Raw genomic sequence first — 23,823 nt, forward strand, 5'->3', positions numbered from 1 at the left:
CATTTTGCGATCTCGACAAACTGAGTCGAATGGTATGTAAAACTCGGTTCTATGAGCCTTGGTTTTTGACAGTCACATAACCTTCCTATAAGATAAGGGCAAAAACAATTAAAATTCACCTTTCCACGGCGCCGAAAACGACAATTTCACACGATCAAATTCCCCTCAGTACGGCCCTGTACGATTACCGCTAGTGTCGTTAGCTTCCATATAGTTCCCAGCTTCGTCTTGCCAGCAGCAATCGATGATGGCTTACACCTATATCTACGTTCATCTGTTTTACTCCATTCCACTTTGTTTGAGAGATTCTCGCTTTTTTCCCTTTGCCACCATTCCCGCGCCAGACTCTCGTCTTCGTCTATAGAGCGTTCGTAACGTTGCATACACCCCACCAGGAGCCAGTAGCGCGACGGTAGCAGCTGCTCGATGCTGGCGATCGTTCCAATGCAAATGGGGTTCTCTCATCGTCGAACATTGGCAAGGGGCGCTAAGAAGAGAACGGGGAACGTTGTGTTATTTCCAATTTGGTTAGATTTGGTTGGCTGAGTTGTATCATTGTATTTCATTTATGTACATGGCGAGGTGGTGGTTTTTGTGCTATATCCCATCCAGTGGGTTTACTGCTGCCATCTCGCTCCCGCACAAGGTCGGGGTGGTGAGGATATTTCGCTAGCATTCGTCGTCCATTCCATACCGCCCCCTTGGGCGCAACGAAAACGCTTTTTTCGGGTGAGTGAGATATAGCGATGTTGTTGCATTGCAGCATGGAATGGAAAGATAGAAATTGTTAAAACATTTTTGAATCAGTAGCATTTGAAGGTTTGGCCGGTTATGACGTGAGGAGAAGTGAGAGATATTTCTTTTCGTTTTCGTGTGTTTTTTCGTGAATCGACCCAGGGTCTCCGGGAACGAAATTTCGAGTGGGTCCTTCACTAATAGATTGCGCTTCGGAGATAATGTTTCAAATTGTGTCAAGTGCGGGTATATTGGAACAGTGCCGTTTTAGAAGTGAGTAAGTTTGGAGTGGTTCGAAAGTGTTCCCTCAGTTTTCACTGGGGTAATAGGAGAGGGGTTCCGCAAACGGGTGTTTAACTCCGATCGGAAATATCTGGTGGCCACATCAGCGAGGCAAAGTGATAACAATAACAATTATAAAGTGGTCACAAGATTTTAGTGAGATTAGATAGGTCAAGTGGTGTTTGTGTGTAGCGGAACATGAGTTTACCAAGTGGCGTTGATATGTCCAATCTGATGCAACAGCACCCGGTTCTGGGTGCGTTGCCACCGGCCTTTTTCCTGCGGGCTGCCTCGGAACGGTACCAGCGGACACCGAAATGTGCCCGCTGTCGGAATCATGGTGTGGTGAGTTTTCTGATATTAGTGGTTCGTGTTTTGGGGGGTTGTGGTTGTGTGTGGTACTGGGAAAATAGCGAGTGTGAAATAATGACATTTTATCGTAGCTAACATTGAAACCAACGGTTCTCTTGCTAAAGAAGGATAAGTCTTCATTTGCCGCAAAAAAAAATTGGAAACCCAAGGCAATGCGATAGCTTTTGATTTTAATGTTTTCACTGAATTTACTGAAAATGCTTGAAATGGAAGTAACGCATGAAAACATCATCATCATGATCCAGTAGACATAGAAAAACCATGGTGTATTTATGGGTTATCGAGAGCATTTGATGGTTTTTTGATGGATATGAATTTTGCACAGATAATATGTATTGTCTTTTAAAGGGTCTATATGATTTGGGACCACGACTTTTTTTTTTTTGGATTTATCGTTGACTAGGGTCATAAAAAATATTCGAGACAACCGTTTAAAATTCTAAGAATAATAGTCTCAATCATTTTGAACATAAGAATGAACAAGTTTTGTAAAACTGTTAAGAGTGTTAAAATCCAATTAAATACCCAACGTTTCAATGACATGTTACCTGATTCTCGTAGGTGTAGCAGGTTGTCTGCATGAAGGGTGTGGCCTGACTACCAAAAAACTCCAAAAAATCACCAAAAACTATCGCAAACCATAAGTGCTTAATGTTTCCATTTAAAATGGTACTTATTTCTATTAGCTGACAGTTATAAGGGCTTTGATTAGTAGAAAATTTTATGAGCTATTTAATGATATCAAAAGAATTACAATAACGTGTATATTTTGCTAGTGCAAAGAAATTTTAACAAGTCAACCGTAGCCAAAGCTTCTTCGAAACAGTTGGTATTTGATAGTACGTGCAAAAAGATTTTTTACCCACTTCCCAATATTTAGGGAGTTACATACCCTTTTTATTTTCAGAACATTGGAAAAAGTGTAACTTCTTGCGAATATTTTCCCAAATTTTCATAGAGATCCGAGCAATGGATCGAAGATAGAATTACAGGTTTCAAAAAAAAGTATTCAACAGATCTTCATTTTTTTCAATAGTTCGTAATTTTTTTTCTTACCTTCACGATATCTTTTTTATGTATAGGGGAACCCGGGGCTATTAGGACCGTGGGGGTAATTCGGACCGCCTCGATTTCCCAGAAAATCGTAAGACTTTCTGACTGTCGTACATATTCGTGGAACCGCAATCAGGCACTTAGCTAGAGGGGGGTAGGGGGCTAGGGGGCTAAAGCCCCTCCCGAAATGTTTTGAAAATAAATTTTCAAAAACATTATTATCAGCGAAGATTGCTGTTTCCAACAACCAAAATCAATGGTCATGAAATTCAGTGTGGTTTATGCTTCTGTCCCAGCCGGTAGGAAGCGAACGACAAATAAAGTTACTTTTATATTGTGTTCCTTGTCTGAAGAACAAAGGAAACTTCTATACTATGCCCTAGTAAGCTGTCGAGATGAGTGAGTCGCAGAAGCAAGAAGTGGTGCGCCGGCCAACTACTGTGATTAGTTATGATTCGTATAAGACCGAGTATTTGTGATGAGGAACATTTTCTGAAAGTGAAAATGGAAGCTATACTTACGAGAGCCACCTTTATTGAGTTCTACCACCTCAGGTATTCTGCGCTCATAGCGTTTAATAAATTGGATCAGGCGAAATCATTGATTTTGAATGATTTAAAGCCATTAAATTTTAAAGGTTGTGTGTGACAATGCTGTAATTAAGATCTTCGTATAAATGGACGGTGAGAGAATCAATGTTCGGTAACAAGATCGGATACCGCTTGCTTGCAGATACGTGATATGTATCTGAATGTAAGCTGTATCCGGGAGAAATGCAGTACAAAACATAATGCGATAGTACAATTACATATAGTATTCTTTGCATATATCAAATGCAAACTAGTACGTTCCAGTTCTGTGAAAAAACGTCACATTGCGACTTATTTACCGCTGAACACAAACAATTACCAAATATGTGGCATATGTTCAGGTTATATTGGCAACGGCAAAAGCTGCGTCAATATCAAAATATACAGCCAGCACAATCATTAAGGAAATTCACAATCATAAAGGTAACAAGCAAGCATGTTTGCGAACATAAAGGCAGCAACCACGATTATGACACGGAAGTGTTCAATAGCGAGAAAGTTATGAACAAACCCCTATACGCTGTTGGTGAGGAAAAAATATTTCTCTGCTTCGTAAACAGGTATCTACGTGCAAAGGTTAAGAGCTTGCGTGAGATCTGATGGACAACCAGTAAAACTCATTTTATTATTTTTATTGTTGGAAATAGATATAACAGAACCACTGTTTCGCGTCATTTTAACGCATCATCATTTTCATTGACACTTAATTTCACTTTCATGCGAGGAATTCGTTCCGTTCATGCGAGTTCGCAACACTGTTGCGACTAAAATGTTGTGACTGATTGAATCTATCAGTCCAGTAATTTCGATTTTATGTCTTCAGTATATAGCAGTCTCACGATCTGTTTTTTATTCGTATCTAAGAAGCCTCAAGAGCACCTCTTCTATCTTTTCTATGCACTCAGAACGAGTGCTTTCGGAATTTTGCTCTGATCCTCTCAATTCGGTTTGACGAAAACGGCATTTTCGAAAACACATTACGTCTTCGTTATCCGCACAACATTCAACGGTAGGTGGAACAACGTTGATTGAAATTGTTTCCTAAATGTTGGTAAAACAAACCTGTAATCAAAAAGCATTACAGCTTTCTTCAAGAAGTCATGCATCTTTTACAATCTTGATGAGGATTGTAAAAAAATTTGAGCTAATTAAAAACGAACCAATTACTGAGCAGATTGTTTGAATTGCCTTAGAAAGTGTAACTGCAAGCATCTTCGTATCACGAAAACTGCCGCTGACAAGCAATTTTGCAAAAGATTCACAGAAATTGGATAAATTACAATAATTTAAAAACAGAAATCTGAAAGAAAGTCTCTTCGGCACAAGAGAAGCAAGTGCGATGTGTTTTCTTTGATTTGTCGGAAGCAAGTGTGATGCTAAAATTATTTAGCTAAATCAGTCAACTATTTCTGCTTATCGAAACTGACATTCAGATTCAACGCCTCGGTCATTCAACTTTCCAACTGACGGCACCCACCAGACCACGTTTGCAAATTCCAACGGTGAAAATTTAATTTTTTTGCCATCCTCAAAACAAATATCATTATTTTGGTAAAACCGTGATTAAAGTAACAAATAAAAATTGAAAAAAATAAATAACAGGTATTTGTTTTGGAAAGCTTGAGGTTCCCTTTTTATGGAACGATTTTTGTTTGGGTGAAGGCACGGATCTTTGCAAGACGCTCACCACGTTTGTGGGGAATGAGCGTACGGGGCTATTCGGACCCCCTAGTCCATCAACCACCGTTCAGCGGCTTGCGGCTATGCACGTGATTGCACACGCCACAGCAAAGCATATACATACATGACGCGTCAATCGACAGCTGTGACGAATCAGATTATGTTTTTGTAAAGCAACTTACTCCGAGGTCCGAATTACCCCTACATTGTAAAAGGATGGAAAAACGTAGAGGTTTGCAAATCGTCGCCTAGCGCTGCCATGGAGTGATGAAAATGAACTTTTTTGGCACCAAAATGTAGCTGAAGTTTTAAATTAACAGTTGGGACCTTTGACCGATAAATTCTTTCGAATCTATCTATCGAAAAGGGCGATTTGCTTAGGTAGGTCCGAATAGTCCCGGGTTCCCCTACATTTTTATTTTGTGGATAAGAATTTTTTAATGCAATTTTCAGAGCACAACACATCAATTTTATGGGAAAAACGTCATCTGGGTTTAGGGGAAAAGGTAATAACACCGCCTTTCTTCAATTTTTTTTTTGTTTTTTCACTGGAAGATCAACGGAACGAAAGACACGACGCTCTTCATGCATTGCTTCAGATTTCCAGTGATAGTCCATATTGCTACAAAGGTAAAGGTGAAAATGATCGCATAGCATCGTTCTGGTGCGGTTCGGCTCCACACCGAGTTGGTGGGTTGATGTTATAAAAACGTTATGTTGTAATATGTCGTCTTGAAATCGCTCCAAACATATCAAACTAAATATAGAACTTTCAAAAATCTTGCTTTCAGAACGTATGCGGGGGTTTGATGTGGAAGAGCGTGAGTTTTAGACTTGGTCGGATCTCTATTGTTCGTCCTATAACAGATAGTTATTAACTCAATTTTAACCCTATAAATTAGCGAATATTTCGTTGCGCATTTTATTCACTATCGTTCAATATACAGTGAAGACTTTTTGACCCGATTTTTTCAGCCTCATATGAAAATTGATAGGTCAATAAATTGTGTTGCGGTGAATGCAGCATCGGACATGGACTAAAATCACCGATGGAGCTTGTACCACATTATCGATGTGTTTTCAGTCAATAACTTTGAAGTCAAAGTGATGACATAAACGTTTTTTATACATCATTCGATTGCAATTGATATAGACCACAATTTCTGGAAGACTTCTTTTTGTTGAAATTCGGCAAAATTTGGCGGAGGGTAGATGGTACGAATAAGTTCACGCTTGTCCATGGAGAGAGGGATCGGGGTTTTGTAATTGTCCACGTAGAATTTTCATCATATTTTTTACTTAATTAGAATGTGAAATTCTTCAATCTTGTGTTATTATGGTGAATGCAGAAAAACGTCTCTTAAACCTACACATTTTAAGGACTTTCTTCAGCAATAAGATTCAGAAAAGTCTCAAAAAGTCTACACAGATTAGGTAGTCAAAGTTTGATCGATTCAGATCACCCTTTTTTATAAAATTACCCGTCAAATAATTAATAGTCATCGTGGTTATCATTGGTAGGGGGTAGAAGTATAGCAATTGTCCACGCTTGTGCATTGAGAGGTAAGAGGGTGTCAAATACGAAATATTTTTTGTCCACGCGGTATATGATCAACCTCAAACTGCATTACTATTTGTAAGACAGGACGACAACAGCTCATTAGTAACAGCAGTCCCGGCAGGTCAGAGGTTCTGTGCCATTGTTATTCAAACACTCTTCACTTACTGGATAGAAGGTCCGCCGGGAACCCGTTCGCCAACGCATGGCCAACTCATATCGGTTACCACACCGTTGATCTCGACTACGTGAACGGGAAAGTAAATGCGGTAATCATTTATAAGATTAGCCGGAAAAAATGTCATTTGCTTGCTTTAGACAGGATAATTTTTAGCATACTTTCGATATAGCTGTCACGGTTGAATATTTCTGCGTCATGTTTCACGAAATCTTTTCCAGGAGAATTCATTTAAACACGGGCCTAGAGAATACGAAAAAAAAGAGATATAAATTACGTGTGATATAAAACGAGAAAGACAAGTCAGGGGATACTAAAAGCAAAAATTTGTCGCCTATCTTTAATCGACATAAGGCTGAATGCTTCCAATTTTCTTAGCAACTGGTCACAGATTCTAGAATTGTCTCTTCAGTGTACTGATCTTGCTATAAAGCCTTCTGAAAAAATGCTCCGTCAATCGCCTGACTGCGAATGATATTTAGACAAATCTGCAGATTGCTTAAATGTTAAACTTTCACAAAACTTTTGTTTTCTGTTGGCGCTCAATATCGATTGTTTTGGTTGTCGAAAGATTTTTCAAAAATGATGTTCGTATTTTTTGTAAATGTCATGCATACTTCGAAATAGCTTACAAATTGATTAAAATCTGTAACTTCTGTTAGAAATATTTCAGACAATCTTAAATTCCCATAAGGGAAAATTGGACTGAACCTCTTTTGTGCATTAAGGGCACAAAACCTAACATAAATTAAGTTTTATTTTTTGTGTTTCGAATTCATCTCGTCTGTAACTAGCACCATCTGGGTGTCTAGTTAGACGATGTATCTAAACTAGTACCCAAATTAGCACTAGTTAGACACAAACAAAAATTGCATACGGCCAGGCGTTTGGCTCCCGAGCCAAAAGACAAGAGTTCGTTTTCGCTTTCTCGTCAGCAAATCTGAGCCTTCTGTGCTTGCTTCCCGGGACATCACTCGGAACGATCACATGTGTCGTGTGAACTGTTTGGATTTTTTGTGTGTCTAACTAGTGCGAATTTGGGTACTAGTTTAGATAGATCGTCTAACTAGACACCCAGATGGTGCTAGTTACTGACGAGATGAATTCGAAACATAAAAAATAAAACCTAATATTTCAGGTACCACATCTTTTTGAATGATTGGATTACAAACCATTCACAGAGGATTTTTGTGGTGCTGGATACAGTTAGTTCGACTCAAAACTCGCCCAAGGCTAAGACAAGACAACTAGTAATACGATTTTGGGAGCTAGCTCGGAACCAATTTGACTTCTTTAAATTTAACTGTTGTGCTACTGCTTTACCACATACCTTTCGTACTGTTTGGTTGTATCCAACGTGGAAAACAAATCGAAATGGTGATTTAGGCGGTAGCAATTATGTAAAAAAAAATCCCCCCAGAAGCTGGATTCGAACCTGCAACCTTTGGGACTCCGACCCAATGTATAAACTCTTATGCTATCCCTGGGATATGATGTCCCAGCAAGAACACATGGTTATCGCATTGGTGATAGTGATCGTACCCCCTGCCTCTATTTAATTTCCACGCTAGATACCAAGGCCGGAGTCCTTATTATCGCCTGATGTCTAATTTTAGCTCATTACCCATCCTACTTCGGTAGCTGACAGAGCTAATGAAGACTGTCGATTTCTGGTCCCTTTCCCAGCTAACAGAGGTATGACGGTATCGAACCCATTGTTCGAATCAAGCAAATAATTCAGTTTTTTTAGGTATCTAGCATGGAAATTAAACTGATCAAATGTGTTGCGTGGCATCGGCGGTTGAGTGTGATCCCGCTTTAAAGGCAGTGGTACGATCACTATCACTAATGCGATAATCAGGGCCAGCCCAGGGAGAGCATAAAGCGTTTGTGCATTGAGCCAGAGTCCCAAGGGTTGCCGGTTCGAAACCTGTCTCTGGGATGATGTTTTTCATATAAGTGCTTTCGTTTAACTCATCATTTCGGTTTTGTTTTTCCCGTTGGATACTACCGAAAAAGTCTATTCCTTTAGATGTGTTTCGGGCAGGTTGGATGTCCGACAAATTTGTTAAGTTTTCAACCGAAAGCTCATTCGCCTAGCCAGTTATATGTTTCGAAGTGTTGAATTGCAATGGCCATCTTGATTCCACACCAATACAAAAACACTAGTTTCTGATAGTTTGTATATTCTGTACATACTTTCTCAATATCATTTCTTATTACAAATGTCAAAAAAAAAATCGTTTTGCAATTTTAGCACCAAAATCTGTATCATTCTGTACCTTTCCACAAAAATCTGTAATCTGTACCGTACAGAATCTGTACCGATAAAATTTGAAAAATCTATACTTTTGTAGATAAATCTGTACTTGTGGTAACACAGCGTGCAGTCTTACCTTTATTTTATCTGCCTATCTCAATTCCAATGCTGTCACTTTCGACCACGCTAGTTGGACTGTTCTGCGTAACGTAACATTCTGCTTGGGGTAACGTATCAAATGGCACAGGTGATGAAACTGAATATGGGCGACTTTCGCAAGCCTAAGCTCCAATTTCCCCTTCAGACACACTTTTCCCTCACGAAGAAACGGTCGTATAGCACAAGCTATGAAGTCAACGATCAAGTCAACTTCACTCCTGATGGAAAATTTAAAATGAATATTTTCTTTGTTTTTAAGAAACTATCAGTTGTCGTTAACAGATTTGGCATGGAGTTGTGCAGCATGTAATATTTCACGCATCTTTGGAACTATTTAAACAACCATTGCACAACAAAGAAATTATCAGTAAAGATTGGGGTTTGACCCGAAGACTCCGGTTTTTGGAAACGATCTCCGGACCTCCGGGTCTCGTGAGACGACTATGGTACTGAATTGGTTTGTTTCAAACGAGTTTTTTCGGTATTACCGCTGACTGTTGGCCCGGAAGGATAGCTTTGCTCCTTTGTTGGAGCCACTTCTGGCGATTATGGTGACGAATAACCATACGCTTCGCAGTGTGCTTTCCGCACAGTACCGCTTTCCTGCCTCTTTCACTCTCTTTCTACTGCCGAAACGAAGTGAAGAGGAGATAAAGAACGCAATTGCATTTGTTCAAGATGGCGCCTGCATTCGACCAACCTCTAAACAATTCAAGGTACCGTTCGAAACATTATATGCTCGTGTGAAAGGAAAGTGCTCGTCATCAATGCAAGTGCGTCAGATATTTAGCGTTAGTTAACAATATAATAATTAAAGGTGTTATTGATGTAGATAATCGAAAAAAAGATCGAAACGGAATCCAAAAAAATGCTCCGAAGCGCAAACGTGATCGTCGCTTAGCTATGCAAACACGTGAGCCGCAATGCACAACTTCAATTCCACACTCTGGCGACGACGAGGACACCGAAGCAGTCATCAGCAAGTACAAAACCAGACGCAGCTGCTGAAAAAACATCTTTTTTCAACATTTCCTTCCGCGGTTGCATGATTTTTCACATCATTTGTCACCTTCTCATTTTCTTACCCGAATGATTTCAATGGATTGCATTTAACCTAAAGTAGCTTCGCCTTATTGGATTTAGCTTGAAAAATATTTGGCCACGCATAAAATCTGGCACTAATGATAATCTTTCCAATGAGTGTTTGCTTGTCAAAATCAGTGCAAAAATACCATCGCACGAGCTCACCAAAGAAAACTGACCTACTTGACCCCACTCTACTCATATTTTTTTTAAATTATCACAGTTTACTAAAAATCTCCAGGTGAAAGCCTAATCAGAGGTGGGCCTCCTAGTAAAGAGTATTGAGCAGCTTACTTTCAATCTGTAAAATTAGTTCCGCGGAGGTTTAGAAAAGGGTTTGGCGCCGGACTTTCTACAACTTACTATACGTAAGTTGTGGAAAGTCCGGCGCCAAACCCTTTTTGTCCAAGGATACAGTACAAAAGTTTCCGGATACACTCTTAGTTGAGCTCGGAAATTTCCCGCACAGCCGAGTAATCAGTAAATATTTATACAGATATATGTGTGTGTGTTAACCATCCTAACTCCCACTAGCTGGTAGTGTAAATATTTATACAGATATCTCGGAAAAGTGTCATTTGTTTGCTAATGTTCAGTGAAATAGTTCCCGAGTCTCAGCAAACAATTATAGCTTTTACTGAGATCTCAGCGAAAAGTGAATTTGCTTGGCTGTTCAAATGTCGACAAAGTTGCAAAAAATGCTGAGATTCGGCAGATAAATGAAGCGTGTAAATCATTACCATCGGCCGATACGAATTGTGGTCGGATGCTGGCGTTCTTCCCAGGGGGAAAATTTGGAATAGTGTTTTCACTGTAGAAGAAAAATTATCAAAAAAATATTCGTTATGTACTACATGGGCGGTGAATTTTGGGCAATATTTAGGTTACTTTATTTATGAATGTTACCTTTACGTCCCTTCACACATTTTTTTCGATTTATTTGTGATTTAGATTGTATTTACCTATCACAATAGACACAGCCCTTAACCGGTAAACGACCATTGTATACACACTTCCACGGTTAGTGCGTTTCCGCTTTTCCAAGTATTTTCTCGAATCACTGAGCAGTACGCAAGTCTAGCGACGTAGTCCAAATAAATGAGAAGAAGTAATTCAACTGTGATATTATCCTTTGTTTTCGCCCCGCGAGCCAAACGATTTCTTCAAAGTCAAACTTGTGTACAGGTAGAACCCCCCTTTTGAATTCTGCTCGACAATTGTTTCCCTTTTTCCAAAGAATAAAGTGCAAGAATTTCCTCGCATTGTGTTAATGTTTGGAACGTAGTTATATGCAGCACGGCGGCGGCGTCGGCGAAGGCGTCGCATTGCACCGTAAATTTTCCACGGCCCGCTCAACTGCCATATAATGATTTAATTAAAATTTAAACAATCAAAGCTGCTCCTTGGGGAAGCGTGTAGCGTGGCGCCGACAAGTGTCCCACCATCGTCGCCGCCGCCGCCAGAGCCGCGAGGAGGTGTTTCTGTAGATTTTCAGTTTGCGAACAAGTTTCTGAATTGTTTTATCGTTTCTTTTTACAATTTTTTTTTTATTTTTATTTCCACACAGGTAAGCGCCCTGAAAGGTCACAAACGGTACTGCCGCTGGCGGGATTGCGTCTGTGCGAAGTGTACCCTGATCGCGGAACGGCAACGGGTGATGGCGGCTCAGGTAAGTTTGAGTTTTTTTTTTGGTTGGTTGGGTAAGGATTACCAATTTACTAAGGAGGCTTTTCTTTCGTTCCAGGTGGCCCTGCGCCGGCAGCAAGCTCAGGAAGAAAATGAAGTGCGCGATCTGGGACTACTGTATACCGGTGGCGTTCACACGGTCGGTCAACCGATGCCGGACAGCAACGGGCAGTCGTCGGTGGGACAGTTCCACACGGGGATACCGTCGCCTCCGAACGATTCCGATGGGGGGAATCGGGGAAATTATGGAACGGTAGAAGGTAAGTCGTTTGCTTGCTGGCGAAGTACAATAATTTATGTTTCAAATTTTTTTCACTGCTTCACTACAGAAGCCGAAAATCCTCGACTCCGACCGGAACGCATCAACTCCGCCTATTCGCCAGATCAGAGTGAACCCGACAGTCCCGGTAAGTGCGGCCCCGGAACATGGTCGATGAATTTATTATTACACTTTCAAGCTTCTGTTTTAAATTTGATTAATGGCACTCGATGAGAGCAGTGTTTAGTGTTGCGTCCTCTCAAGGGGCATGGTAAGCGCCACCCCCGCTTGAAAAAAACATAATACGTTGGTTGTTTGGTTGATCGGGGCAATGATAATGCGGTGTTTGTCCGCTTCTATGATGTCATTTTCATTTGTGCAATGGAGACATTATATTACAGTGACGTTGGTTACGGTGAAGTGCACTTGAGCAAACGGCGACGTAAGTGCACATTTTGACAGTGTTGCAATTTATGTTTGGCCATAACGGTGATGAGCCTCGTAAGGGATGATAGGTTTTTGACCAAAACGATATTGGAAACGAAAGGATTTATGACTACATTATAAGTCAATAAGTTATTCGGATGATAGCTAGACTAATATAAGTGTACGAGTAGAAAAACTCCTTTATGCGATTGCACTGGTCTACGCTATAAATGTCATGTGTTTTAACACTACCCAGAAAAAATAAATATTGAATGTAGGAGGAAACTAATAACGCCATTTCACAAGCCTTCAAATAGAATTTATAATCATCATAGAAAAAATTTATTAAAGTACAATTGTTTAAAAAAATTAAGATCAGGAACAGCTCATGGGGAAAAGAAGGAAATAGAAAAAAATCTCTAATCGACAAAAATAAGAGTAACAAAGTTCATAAAATTACTTCACATCACGTGAAAAATATTTACGCTAATTCGAGAGGTAATGAACGCTACAAATTCTCATTCGTTTGCATTGAATCATCTTATATTCCGTAAGAATCCACTTCGGTTGCCACTTTTACCTCATACTTGGCGGTCTAATTACGCCATCCCCTGCCATCGGAAACCGCGAAAGAATTAAGTGTCTCTATTCTACAACCCCCGGGGACGTGTGCCGAAGATTTTATGGTGATGATTTGATGAAAAATAATTACCATCAACAGGCATCATCATCTTCATCGTCATCAGAGTATTGCCACAAAGTAGGGGATTCCTTCCGAGGGGAAGCCGTTGTTTGATTTGGATGGGAACCGTCACTATCAGTCGGTACGGTTGGTAGGTAGGTAGGTAGGTGCATTACTCGACCATGGGGATAAGGGGATGAACTGCCGTAGTTAACTTCGAGAGCAGTGAAGAGCAGCTCGTTATTTCACTCCTCTGATCGTTGCGGTTAGGATGAGACACCGTGCTTGAAGATATTTCCCGAAGTGTTTGCTAACTGGAAATATTTAATCTTCCATTAAATTGGTTACTTTTTGCTTTTTTTTCGTCATGAAGGGGTAGGAGAACCGATGGATGGAGTAGTATTCATGCCAAAAAGGTGACCAAAATTATTGAAGCATTATACTGATGGAAGAAAGATACACAAATTAATGGTCTAATCCACGTTTGATTGTGTAAGTGCGAAGTTTAAAGAGCGCCCCATATCAAATTGCATCACGGAAAAAATGCTGTAAAAATTACCTGTCTTCCTCAGATTTGACCTCCTTGGTCTGCATCCGTAGTGCGTGCTTCATAAGTACCCAGTATTTTTCGATGGACCTTAGATCCGGCGCGTTGGGGGAAGGGGGTTATGTCCTTGGGTATGAAAGTGACCCCAACGGGGCTTCGTACCACTCCAGGACAACATTTGAATAGTGGCACGAAGCTAGATCCGGCCAGAAGATCGTTGCTTCAACAGAGGAAACAGATGCTTCTGTAGACACTCCTTGAAGTAGATCTTTCCGTTTACAGTCCCGGCACGGTCACAACTGGCGCACTCCGTTTGCCACATGAGCAGATCGCTTGCCAAATAATGTATTTGTTGGCAAATTTTGGAAATTTCTGCTTCCTTACTTCCTCCGGAACATCAAACTTGTGCTAGGCGGTGAAGAACAGAAGCCCCGAAAGCTGCCGGAAGTCCGCCTCGACGCAGGTCTCATTATCCATAATGAGATAACGAAGCTTTGTCAAAATTTCGAGCATTTTGTACTTTGTACATATGCAGTTCCTCTCGTTCCTCGGCTCTCTGAACGAAAGACTTGGACAGATTCAACTTGTTGGTTACATCCCTTAGCGAAGCATTGGAATCCCACTTAAACGCTTGTGACCCTGATCATTAATAGAACATCCATTCTGACCACATTTCAACTTCCGTCCGATACTTGTTTTCTGATGTCTCGATGAGAGAAATGAGGATTTTCTTGGTGCTTGCGCAAAATCAATTTGCCATGTTGTGTTGTGTTGCGGGTGACGCCATTTTTTCCAATTTTCGAAAAATTGACTACGGTAAAAATACAGTGTAAATAATACACTCTAAACTACTTCTGTCTAAATTTTCGAGAAAAAATACCCAATGGGTTATTTTCTATAATTACGTCAACGATAAAATTCATATTTTTGGTGTGTAGGAAAATTCTTGAAATATGCCTATTTTTCCGTATTCTACAGTAGTGTTATATATACACCCCTTAACCCCTCATCAGTTCGGTTTCTCATCTTGCGCAGTTCAGAAGCTAAAAATTGCTCCGCTGCTATAGTTGCAAAAACAAAATTCGATATCTACTACCTAGTGTGTGAGACGTGAACAAACAATGAGTGACAATGTCAAGCCAGTTTATAGCCCGGTTCGGCCGAACTGTAGTGATGTTGACTTTTCGAAATGTTCGGTAAGATCATCGATCCGTGAAGTTGAACATGAAGCTCAATATAGCAACTGTCCAATTCCATCATGTACGTCATGAGGTACTGATTACGTTCCAAAACGGTAAACAAGCAGAATCATTTGCTACGCAGAACAACTTGAAGCACATTGTCGAATGTAATGGCATTTTATACAGCATCCCAACCTACGTAGACCGTGACACTATTGAAGTTAAGCTACGCGACTTGGCACCGCGTACTAATCCCGCTGTTATCAAACAACACATGTCACAATACGGTGAAGTGGAAACCATTACGGAAGACACATGGAGTAGCTTCTTCCCAGGTCTCAGCAGTAGAGTTCTTGTGGTGAGAATGCGGCCGACAAAACCTATCCCCTCATATCTGACCATTATAAAAAACAAGGTGTTACATTTAATCAGCGAACATTGGTCACGTACCGTGGGCAGATTCCCACGTGCCAGTTCTGTGATCAACCGCTTCTCCGCGGAAAACCTTGCTCGGATGCTGCTAAAGAAACTCCATCTGCTACGATCAAGACCGGTAAACAGTCGTCGTATGCTAAACCACAACCGGTTGTTAAACCAACGAATGACGACCGTGTATTAACAAATTTAACTCAACGATATGGCCCAGGACGACTAAACCAACTATCGTTGCGAACAGCGAAAATACAACGATTACACCTAGTGCTTCCAAACCAACAATCAACACCACCAAAAATGAATCTGATGCCGATGAAAACCGATCTACAACCTGTAAGCACAAAAAAAAAACAAATAAGAAAATCCGACATGAGCAACATGAATGCAGTACCGATGACAACATGGACGTAAACAAAAACACGAGTGAAAGCGACCTGAATGACTCTCTAGTTGCGGCAGACAACGCAGCTGTTTCACCGCCAAGGAAGAGGATCTCAACACGCAGCAGCAAGCTGAGTGAACAAGACCCAATGGGTAGCCATAGTGAAAATTAAGTTTTATTTTTTACATATTGCAAAAATCAAAAAAGATCCACGGCTCAGTTATGCTAACGCATTGAGCCGTTTCAAACAAACAAAAAAACCCTTAAACCCCTTTAATATAACAAGATATATTAGGGTGGCAGTTATTTTAACTATGTTGGGAATTTTATCTATCGTCCTTCATAAAACGAATCAAGTTTTCAAAAAAATGGGCGCAGATTGATCAAAATTGGACTATTTCAACACGTATGGATTTTATAAGGATAATACATGTAGTTTTTCATACGTTTTATATGAAAAGTCATAACTTTTTTTCAAAGTTATCCAAAATTTTTGAAATTTGGTATAGTTCGAGCACACTAAGAAAGCTTTCAAACGGAAAGTTTTTGGACTAGTTAATTTTTTTAAGAAATATTGTTTTACAAAATGCTTAGATTTTTTAAATTATTTTTTTTTTCATTCATATGGGGCCCTATTCTCACTAGGGCATTGAAAAAAAATTTTTTTTTGAATTCTCAATATTGTGACAAATGTCAAAGTAAGCTCAGATGCCAAATTTCACATCATTTGGACAATTTTAGACCCCCGCCCACTTCGCTTGAAATTTTTTGAATTTGGTAGTATGGGAAAATATGGAGGAAAAATATATTAAATGCTATAACTTTTGAAGTAGCAATCAGAAAATTACAGTTTATACCACTTTTGAAAGGAAATAATCTTAGTATTTGAATGAAGATATTTTTGTTTTTAGAAAAATGCGGAAAAGTGGGATACTGGGCCATTCTGGCCCAAAATCCCATATTTTTAATGATTTTTCTGCTCCGTGATGCAAATCATACATATTTTATAGTTTTTCTAATGTAAAAAAATCTCAAAAATCGATCGGAGTCTTTTTGAACTTTGTCCAAATACGAGAAGTTGGGGTTAAATGGCCTTTTGTCATTCATATTAAACTTCATCATTTTCTTGTGCATAGATCTCTATTATTTTTCATAAAATATACCTTGTTGAACGTGGAAAATCCTTAGGATTATAACAAAAATAGATTCGTTACCGGTAAAATTTAGGAACATCAAATTATCTGACATATAGTGCCGATTTCACATTTTTATCATAAAATCGCACATATTAACTCCATTTAACAACAAAATTCTTATTTGATTAACTACTTTTAGTGTAAAATATGCTTAGGGATCACATGAGAAAAGATTCATTCCTGGAAAAATAGGGGAAGTTGAGGTATTAGGACAAATAATAAAAAAATGAGATTTGTAGAGTAAATATCAAAAAGTTTGATGTTTCTGAATTTAAATTCTAACGTTTTTATTTTTGTTTTATTCCTCAGAATTTTACACGTTCAAAAAGTTACATTTTATGAAAATTGATTGAAGAATAATAGAGATACATGTATAAGAAAATGATAAAATTTAATATGAATGACAAAAAGCCCTATAACCCCAACTTCTCGTATTCGGACTAAGGTCAAAAGGGTTCCGCTCGATTTCTGAGATTTTTTTCACATTAGAAAAACTACAAAATATGTATGATTTGCGTCACGAAGCAGAAAAATCTTGAAAAATATGGGATTTTGGGGCCAAAATGACTCAGCACCCCACTTTCCCGTATTTTCTCGGAAACAAACTTCTTCATTCAAATACTAAGATTATTTCCTTTCAAAAGGGGTATAAATTGTAATTTTCTGATTGCTACTTCAAAAGTTATAGCATTTATTGTATTTTTCCTCCATATTTTCCCATACCACCAATTTCAAAAAATTTCAAGCGAAGTGGGCGGGGGTCTAAAATTGTCCAAACGATGTGAAATTTGGCATCTGAGCTTACTTTGACATTTGTCACAATATGAGAGGGGGGCCTTTGAGAATAAAAAAAAAATAATTTTTTTTTGCAATGCCCTAATTCTCACAGTCACGTCACCTTGTGACTAGAGGGAAATTTTGTTCTAGTCACTAGGTGACGTGACTGTGAGAATAGGGCCCATGATTTTTTTTAAATTTTTTATTGTGTGTTCGAACTCTACCAAATTTCAAACATTTTCGATTACTTTTTAGTCCAATTTCGATTACGTCACGTGTTGAAATGGTCCACTTTCATTCTAATTTTGCCCAAATTTTTGTATACATTCATTCATTTTTTAACGAACACCAACATCGATGATAGCTCTTAATACTTGTTGCATTAATTCAAAGATTGATCCGATGCAACGTCAAGTAACTAATATTTGGTATTCGGCAGTAAACCCGCAGGTCGGAAATCCATGCTCAGCAAGCCGTCGGCAACCAGGTTCCATAGCAAAGGTAATAGAACGCCCCCCGGAAGACAACCGCTGATACTATACTTCATTATCTCTGCCTGTTTCAGTGACGTTCAACGAAAGCGGTTACTAAGCATTGCGTTGATCCAACCCGAGATACATGCGGAAACTTCATAACTGCGTTTCCAGAATTGACTAAAAGGACACATTATAAAAATAACCCCTAATATCTTGGAATACACCCAAGATTGCTAGAGCGAGAAGGCTTTCTAAATGTTATAGATAGATGACCGGTTATCCGTTCCAAAGCGTTTAGAAGAAAAGAACTTAAGCTGATAGGCCTAAAACTCGTGGTTTCTTCATAGCTCGAGCTAACCGTTATTGCTTTCGGGATATACTGGGTAGCAAGACCCGAAAGCATAATTTTTTTCAAGACATGTTTGGAAGTATCAAATTTCTTTTGCAGCAGTACGGAAAAGATTCCATCTTTTCCAGGCGATTTGTTTGCATCAAAGCTGTCAACTGCCCGGCGATTCAGTGGTAATCAATGTGGTGATGACTCTCACGAGTCCGAATCACCAGCATGAGATCTGTGAACACTGTAGAGCTTCGGATCGATACAACCTGGAAAGGGTGCGTATCGAAGAGATCATTGAGAACATTTTTTTTTCATTCATTAATTCAAAATGGCGGATATAACCAAATTCGCAAATTTGGTAAAAAAATTACAGCCATTGTGTGGCCGCCATTTTGAATTTTCAAATTCTGTTATCAGAATCGTAATCAGCGACCTCAAAAACCACATAATCCATTTCTATGCTAGTTGAGAAGTTATCCCTGACTCTCAGTTTCTTTTGTAGTCCAACATAATTATAAACTCCATTTTGCAAATTTTGATATTTTTTTTCGAAAAGGCCGATTTAATCAATCTAACAGTGAGATAAGATATTTCTTACACATATCACTATAGGATCATTCATTAGTTTTCAGAACTCATGCGAAGTAGGCAACCAACTAGAGGTGAGATGAAAACAGTTTCGAGTCCTGCACAAAACAAACAAAATTCAAAAAAAACCTGTTTTAATCCACCTAGCGGTGCAATTGTGCCTTTCTCATTTCTCTAAACTATGGCACGGAGGTTTTTTATGTTCAACATAATTGTGGAAATGTCCATTACATTCTTAGTACACTTTGCACTTATACACAATGGCATGCCAGCCACGAACTTGATGAGCTACGTGTCGACGGAGAAACACTTGAAACAAAAATATATCATACTTCATTAGCCTAATCAGTATTAGATCAATGTTATCTGCTTGCTAACTCATTTTGTCATGCGGAGGTGGGTATGTGAGAAGGGCGAAAGTCCCATGAACGAACGACTCCCCAGCTTAAATTGGTATGCTTTGTGATATAGTGGTGGTTTAAAGATGATGGGGTTGAAAGGTAGGGGTATGAGGGCTGGATGGGATGGTGGTCTGAGGGGTGATTTAAGGAGATTTTTAAAGGAGAGGAGTGAACAGTAGAGGGGGTGTAACCCCTCTCCGTAAACCATCAACTACGCCCCTGTTAAAATCCAGAAACCTTATGCGAGTCGAAAAAAATTTTGGCCGGGATTAGGTTGACGTTTTTCAGAGTGATTGCATAACCTTTCTATATGAGAAAGGCAAAAATGTGCCAAAATCCAAAAAAGTGAATTGTCGTCAAATTTTTTTCGAGTTTGCATCAAATCTCGACGTTTCATGCACCTTGAAGACATTTAGCATCAAAAATAAAAATTCTATTTTAAATTTTTCCTGTAGTTTATATGAGAAATTTCTGTGTGGCCGCACTCTTAAACCCGTAATTCCGGAACCAGAATTCCGATCGATCCAAAATTCAATAGCAGCCGATGGGAAGGTTGCACCTTTCATTTGAGACTAAGTTTGGGCAAATCAGTCCAGCCATCTCTGAGAAAAATTAGTGACATTATCTGACGCATACGCACATACATACACACACACATACAGACTTTTTCCGATCTCGACGAACTGAGTCGAATGGGATATGACACTCGGCCCTCTGGGCCGGGATTAGATTGACGTTTTACAGAGTGATTGCATAACCTTTCTATATGAGAAAGGCAAAAATTAAAAAGGGTGAGAAAAAGTCTACAGTTGATAAAATGAATGAAATAATTAATAAAATTCAACTTAATAAAATTAATAAATCAAAATAGTTCAGCTTATTAAAAGTAAAATCAGACAGTTTAAAAAAAAGTTATAAAGAATAAATTAAATTGAATTTGTCAATTGGAAACTAACGAATTGGATGAAAAGAATAAAAGGAATGCCTCAACAATAAAACGAATAAAATAAATGAATTAAACAAAATAAAAAATAAATGAAATTAATCAAATGAATAAAATTCTCACAGACAGACCAGGACAAACATGACGCAGCTGGTAACAGTACAATAGTTTTAGATAATACTGTTACGCATAACGAATCACAACCAACTTGTTCGAAAGCCACTGAAATTTTAGTTTACGGTCAACATTTTAGTAGAATGAGGACAGCCGTAAAGATGAACGAAATTCATAAGAATATACTAGGCTCCTCCTCATTTTCGATAATTCTAGGCACTAAAACAAGTTGGAATGAGGATATAAAAAGTGAAGAAGTTTTTGGGAGTGATTATAATGTTTTTAGAGATGATCGTGATTTACGACTAACCCAAAGAATGTCAAGCGGAGGAGTTCTTATCGCAGTTTCGTCAATATTAAAATCCAATCTTATAGGTTCATCAAAATTCAAATAATTTGAACATGTATGGGTTAAAGCACATATCGCTGACGAAATTTTTGTCTCAGTGTATTTGCCACCGGATCTAGCTTTCAAATCAACATATGAGATTTTCTTTCAAGTAGCTGAAGAAATAATCTCCAATTTTCCTCCAGAATATAAAGTTCATATATATGGTGAAAAAAAAATTGTGGCGATTATATCACTTCTAGGGGAATTATTCACTCTAAGTATATCATCAAAATGAAGGTTTTGGATCTTCTTAAAACATCCTAGAAGAATACTGTATGCTTTACCGTTCTCGCGTAAAATATTTGCGCGTTTTTTAGCAAAAAAAAAAACCACTATGCAGTTTGGTAAAGAGCTACGGGCTTTATCAGTAGGGTTCATTATTCCTTCAAGAATGAAGAATTCATTCTGTTTACTGTTTTGTGATGCGATTGATTTGGAGTCGCCATTAGTTTTTTTTTTGGGTTAACCAATTGTTTTTGTGCGAAAGGGTACAATACCTAACCTTAAGTTAATAATTAGTAATACGGACGCTCCTCATCAGTAACAAGCACCATTTTGGTACCAAATCTAAACTAGCGCCACGTTTGGTTAGACGTTAAATCCAAAAGTCATACGTCTTACATGAACATAAACGACTGGCTTGTTTGTTCGAATTTACATCTAACTGGCATTAAGATGGTGCTAGTTACTGATGAGGAGAATATATATATACACTAAATATCAACTTTAAGTAATACCTGGTTAAATGTTGCTTATTTTCGGAACGTCAAGCTTTATAAAACATTTCAAACACATTTACTGCAGAAGGATCAAAATGAAGCCATATTCGCATCATTGAACTCCAATTAAAGATAGCCGTTGTCGAATGAAACGAGACGTCAATTGACGTCAAGCCCAAAAATTAATGCGCCATTCTGGAATCTGACGCAGTACAATAAAAAAACCGATAAATATTCCCGCTTCTGCTCGATAAAACACACAGTATAACAATATGGCAAAATGGTGGTGCAAAAATAATCACCGAAGCGCAATATTATTTGCAACCAGTTTTTTTTTTCGCTCGTTTTTTTCTGCTCCCCGCTCAGAAGCAGTTCGAATAAAGGCCTCGGCACGATTTTTGTTCACAGCTTGCTGCCTCATAATGTAGGTGGTATAGCTATATAGGCACCATTTGATGGTTGTTATTTCTTAGGCCCGAACTGTACCCGAACCCACGGCTCAAGTGGCACTGGAGGTAAGCTTACAGTTCACCAACACCCACCCATCGGGGGGAACCCATGTGTGAAGTAGTCGCGTGGAAAATGCACCCGCGATTATTATTATTATTATTTCGATTTCGAAAGCGATAAAATAACAATCGAATTCGAATTCAAACTTCCCCGCTGCTGGATGGCAGCAGGTAGGCGTAGGAACAGCCGCGCTAGACTTCCTCTGAATCTGGGCCTACTTGAGCCTGGGTGTAATTATTTTACATGGATGGCTGCTTCCGTAATTATTATAGCTAGGAACCGTTCGTGTCGATTTGATTCATCGATGGGTGTATTGTGGGAAAGGGATTTTTACATATCAACCTGGTTTTTTTGTGCTCAAGAAAAAAAATGTCTTGGGAAACATACATTTGGGCTCATTTTCGAAAAGAGTGTTAACACCTCGCACTGAGAAGCCTAAAAAGTTGTTTCAAAATCGTTCAACACAGCTTCAACGATGGACGTCTGTTGAACGATTATTTGGACGTCGTCCAACGTTGGTCCAACGAGCGTCCTTCATTGAACGATTTAGAAAACAACCGCCGTAAACAACCATTTCAAATGAACGCATCACAGTAGGCAAGTTTGAAAGTGGCGTAGTGTGGTCTATGCTATGTATAGCTGAAGCACAACTGTCAAATTACGGGTAGCCAACAATTGAGTGTGTGGCTTTCGTGTTCTATACTTCAAAGGAATCCTAAGCTCGGGTTGCACAAAATCTAGTTCTCGGAAGAACAAATAATTTTATTTGCTAAGGTAATGTCGTAAAATCTGCAAATCAAAAAAATCCCCAATTTATCCATTGCTATAACTATTAGTTTCTAATTAGCCGGCCAATGTCAGCAAATCAGTTCGAATAGTCAGGATTAAAACTCGGTTCGGCACCGCAGTTATACCGCTTACCGATGACCGACAAAATCAGTCACTGCTGGCTGCTGCCTGCTACTCTTCCTCCGACGACAACGATTGAAGAAGCGCTCCGGTAGCAAATATTGACACTTCACTAAAAACTTTTTTTTTGTCTGTATTCCTTCGGAGCTTTCAAATACCTGCTAGCAAAAACTGCGACTGATAGATAGTTATTTCTTCACCGAAAAAGAAAAATTCAAGTGGTCTTTAAATATTTATCTGTGAATGAAATATTTCTTTTCTTTCCGCCCATTTGTCGGGCGAACCGAAGTAAAAAAAACTATCATCATTAGAAAAAGTAGTCAAACTGTTTCTGTTTTGTTTAAATTTGACTTCTTTTTGGTCTCTGTCGGTCGGAGAAACCCCGCAGAGGATCGGTAAAAAAAGCTTGAAAAGTGCCATACACAGCTTCCGCCTCTTTTGGCTAGAGAGAAGAAGAAGAAGAAGGAAAAAAACTGTGTTATACTCTTCGAGTGGTTCAATTTGAATAAATAGAGACGACAATTCACCGGGCCATCTATAACACACACGGCACGGTACAGCACAGGACAGGTGTGCACGGTTTGGAGCCCGGTCGTTACTCAAAAACGGTACTTTGCTGTACAAACAGCACTTAACAAATTTCATGATGCAACCTGGTTCGTCTACTTACCCGGAGTGGTAACACATGAGTTGTGATTGTACAGGGAGATTTCGAATACTGGTTTCGTGTTTTGAAAACTAAACTTTATTTAAAATATTTTTGCGATAATGTAATTGAATTATTTTCCTTAAGATCATCGCTAAACTGACTCATTGTTGTATCGAAAAAAATATAAACTATCCTAATTAGTGAGCACAACACTTTTCGAAAACCTTTTAACATACAAATTTAACAAATCATGCTTCATTTG

General features: G+C 38.9%; 1 protein-coding gene across 1 annotated transcript in view; it reads left to right on the plus strand.

The window, feature by feature from the left end:
• The first annotated feature begins 505 nt into the window (after window positions 1-505).
• LOC131685320 (doublesex- and mab-3-related transcription factor A2) overlaps window positions 506-23,823 on the plus strand; it is a 62,356-nt gene continuing 39,038 nt past the window's right edge. The window contains exons 1-4 of the mRNA XM_058968967.1: window positions 506-1,362; window positions 11,518-11,619; window positions 11,695-11,896; window positions 11,966-12,043. Coding sequence (XP_058824950.1) covers window positions 1,216-1,362; window positions 11,518-11,619; window positions 11,695-11,896; window positions 11,966-12,043 — 529 coding nt within the window. The 5' untranslated portion in view covers window positions 506-1,215. The remainder of the gene's footprint in view (window positions 1,363-11,517; window positions 11,620-11,694; window positions 11,897-11,965; window positions 12,044-23,823) is intronic.

This window comes from Topomyia yanbarensis, chromosome 1, assembly GCF_030247195.1.
Source record: "Topomyia yanbarensis strain Yona2022 chromosome 1, ASM3024719v1, whole genome shotgun sequence".
In the NCBI taxonomy this organism is placed as follows: domain Eukaryota; kingdom Metazoa; phylum Arthropoda; class Insecta; order Diptera; family Culicidae; genus Topomyia; species Topomyia yanbarensis.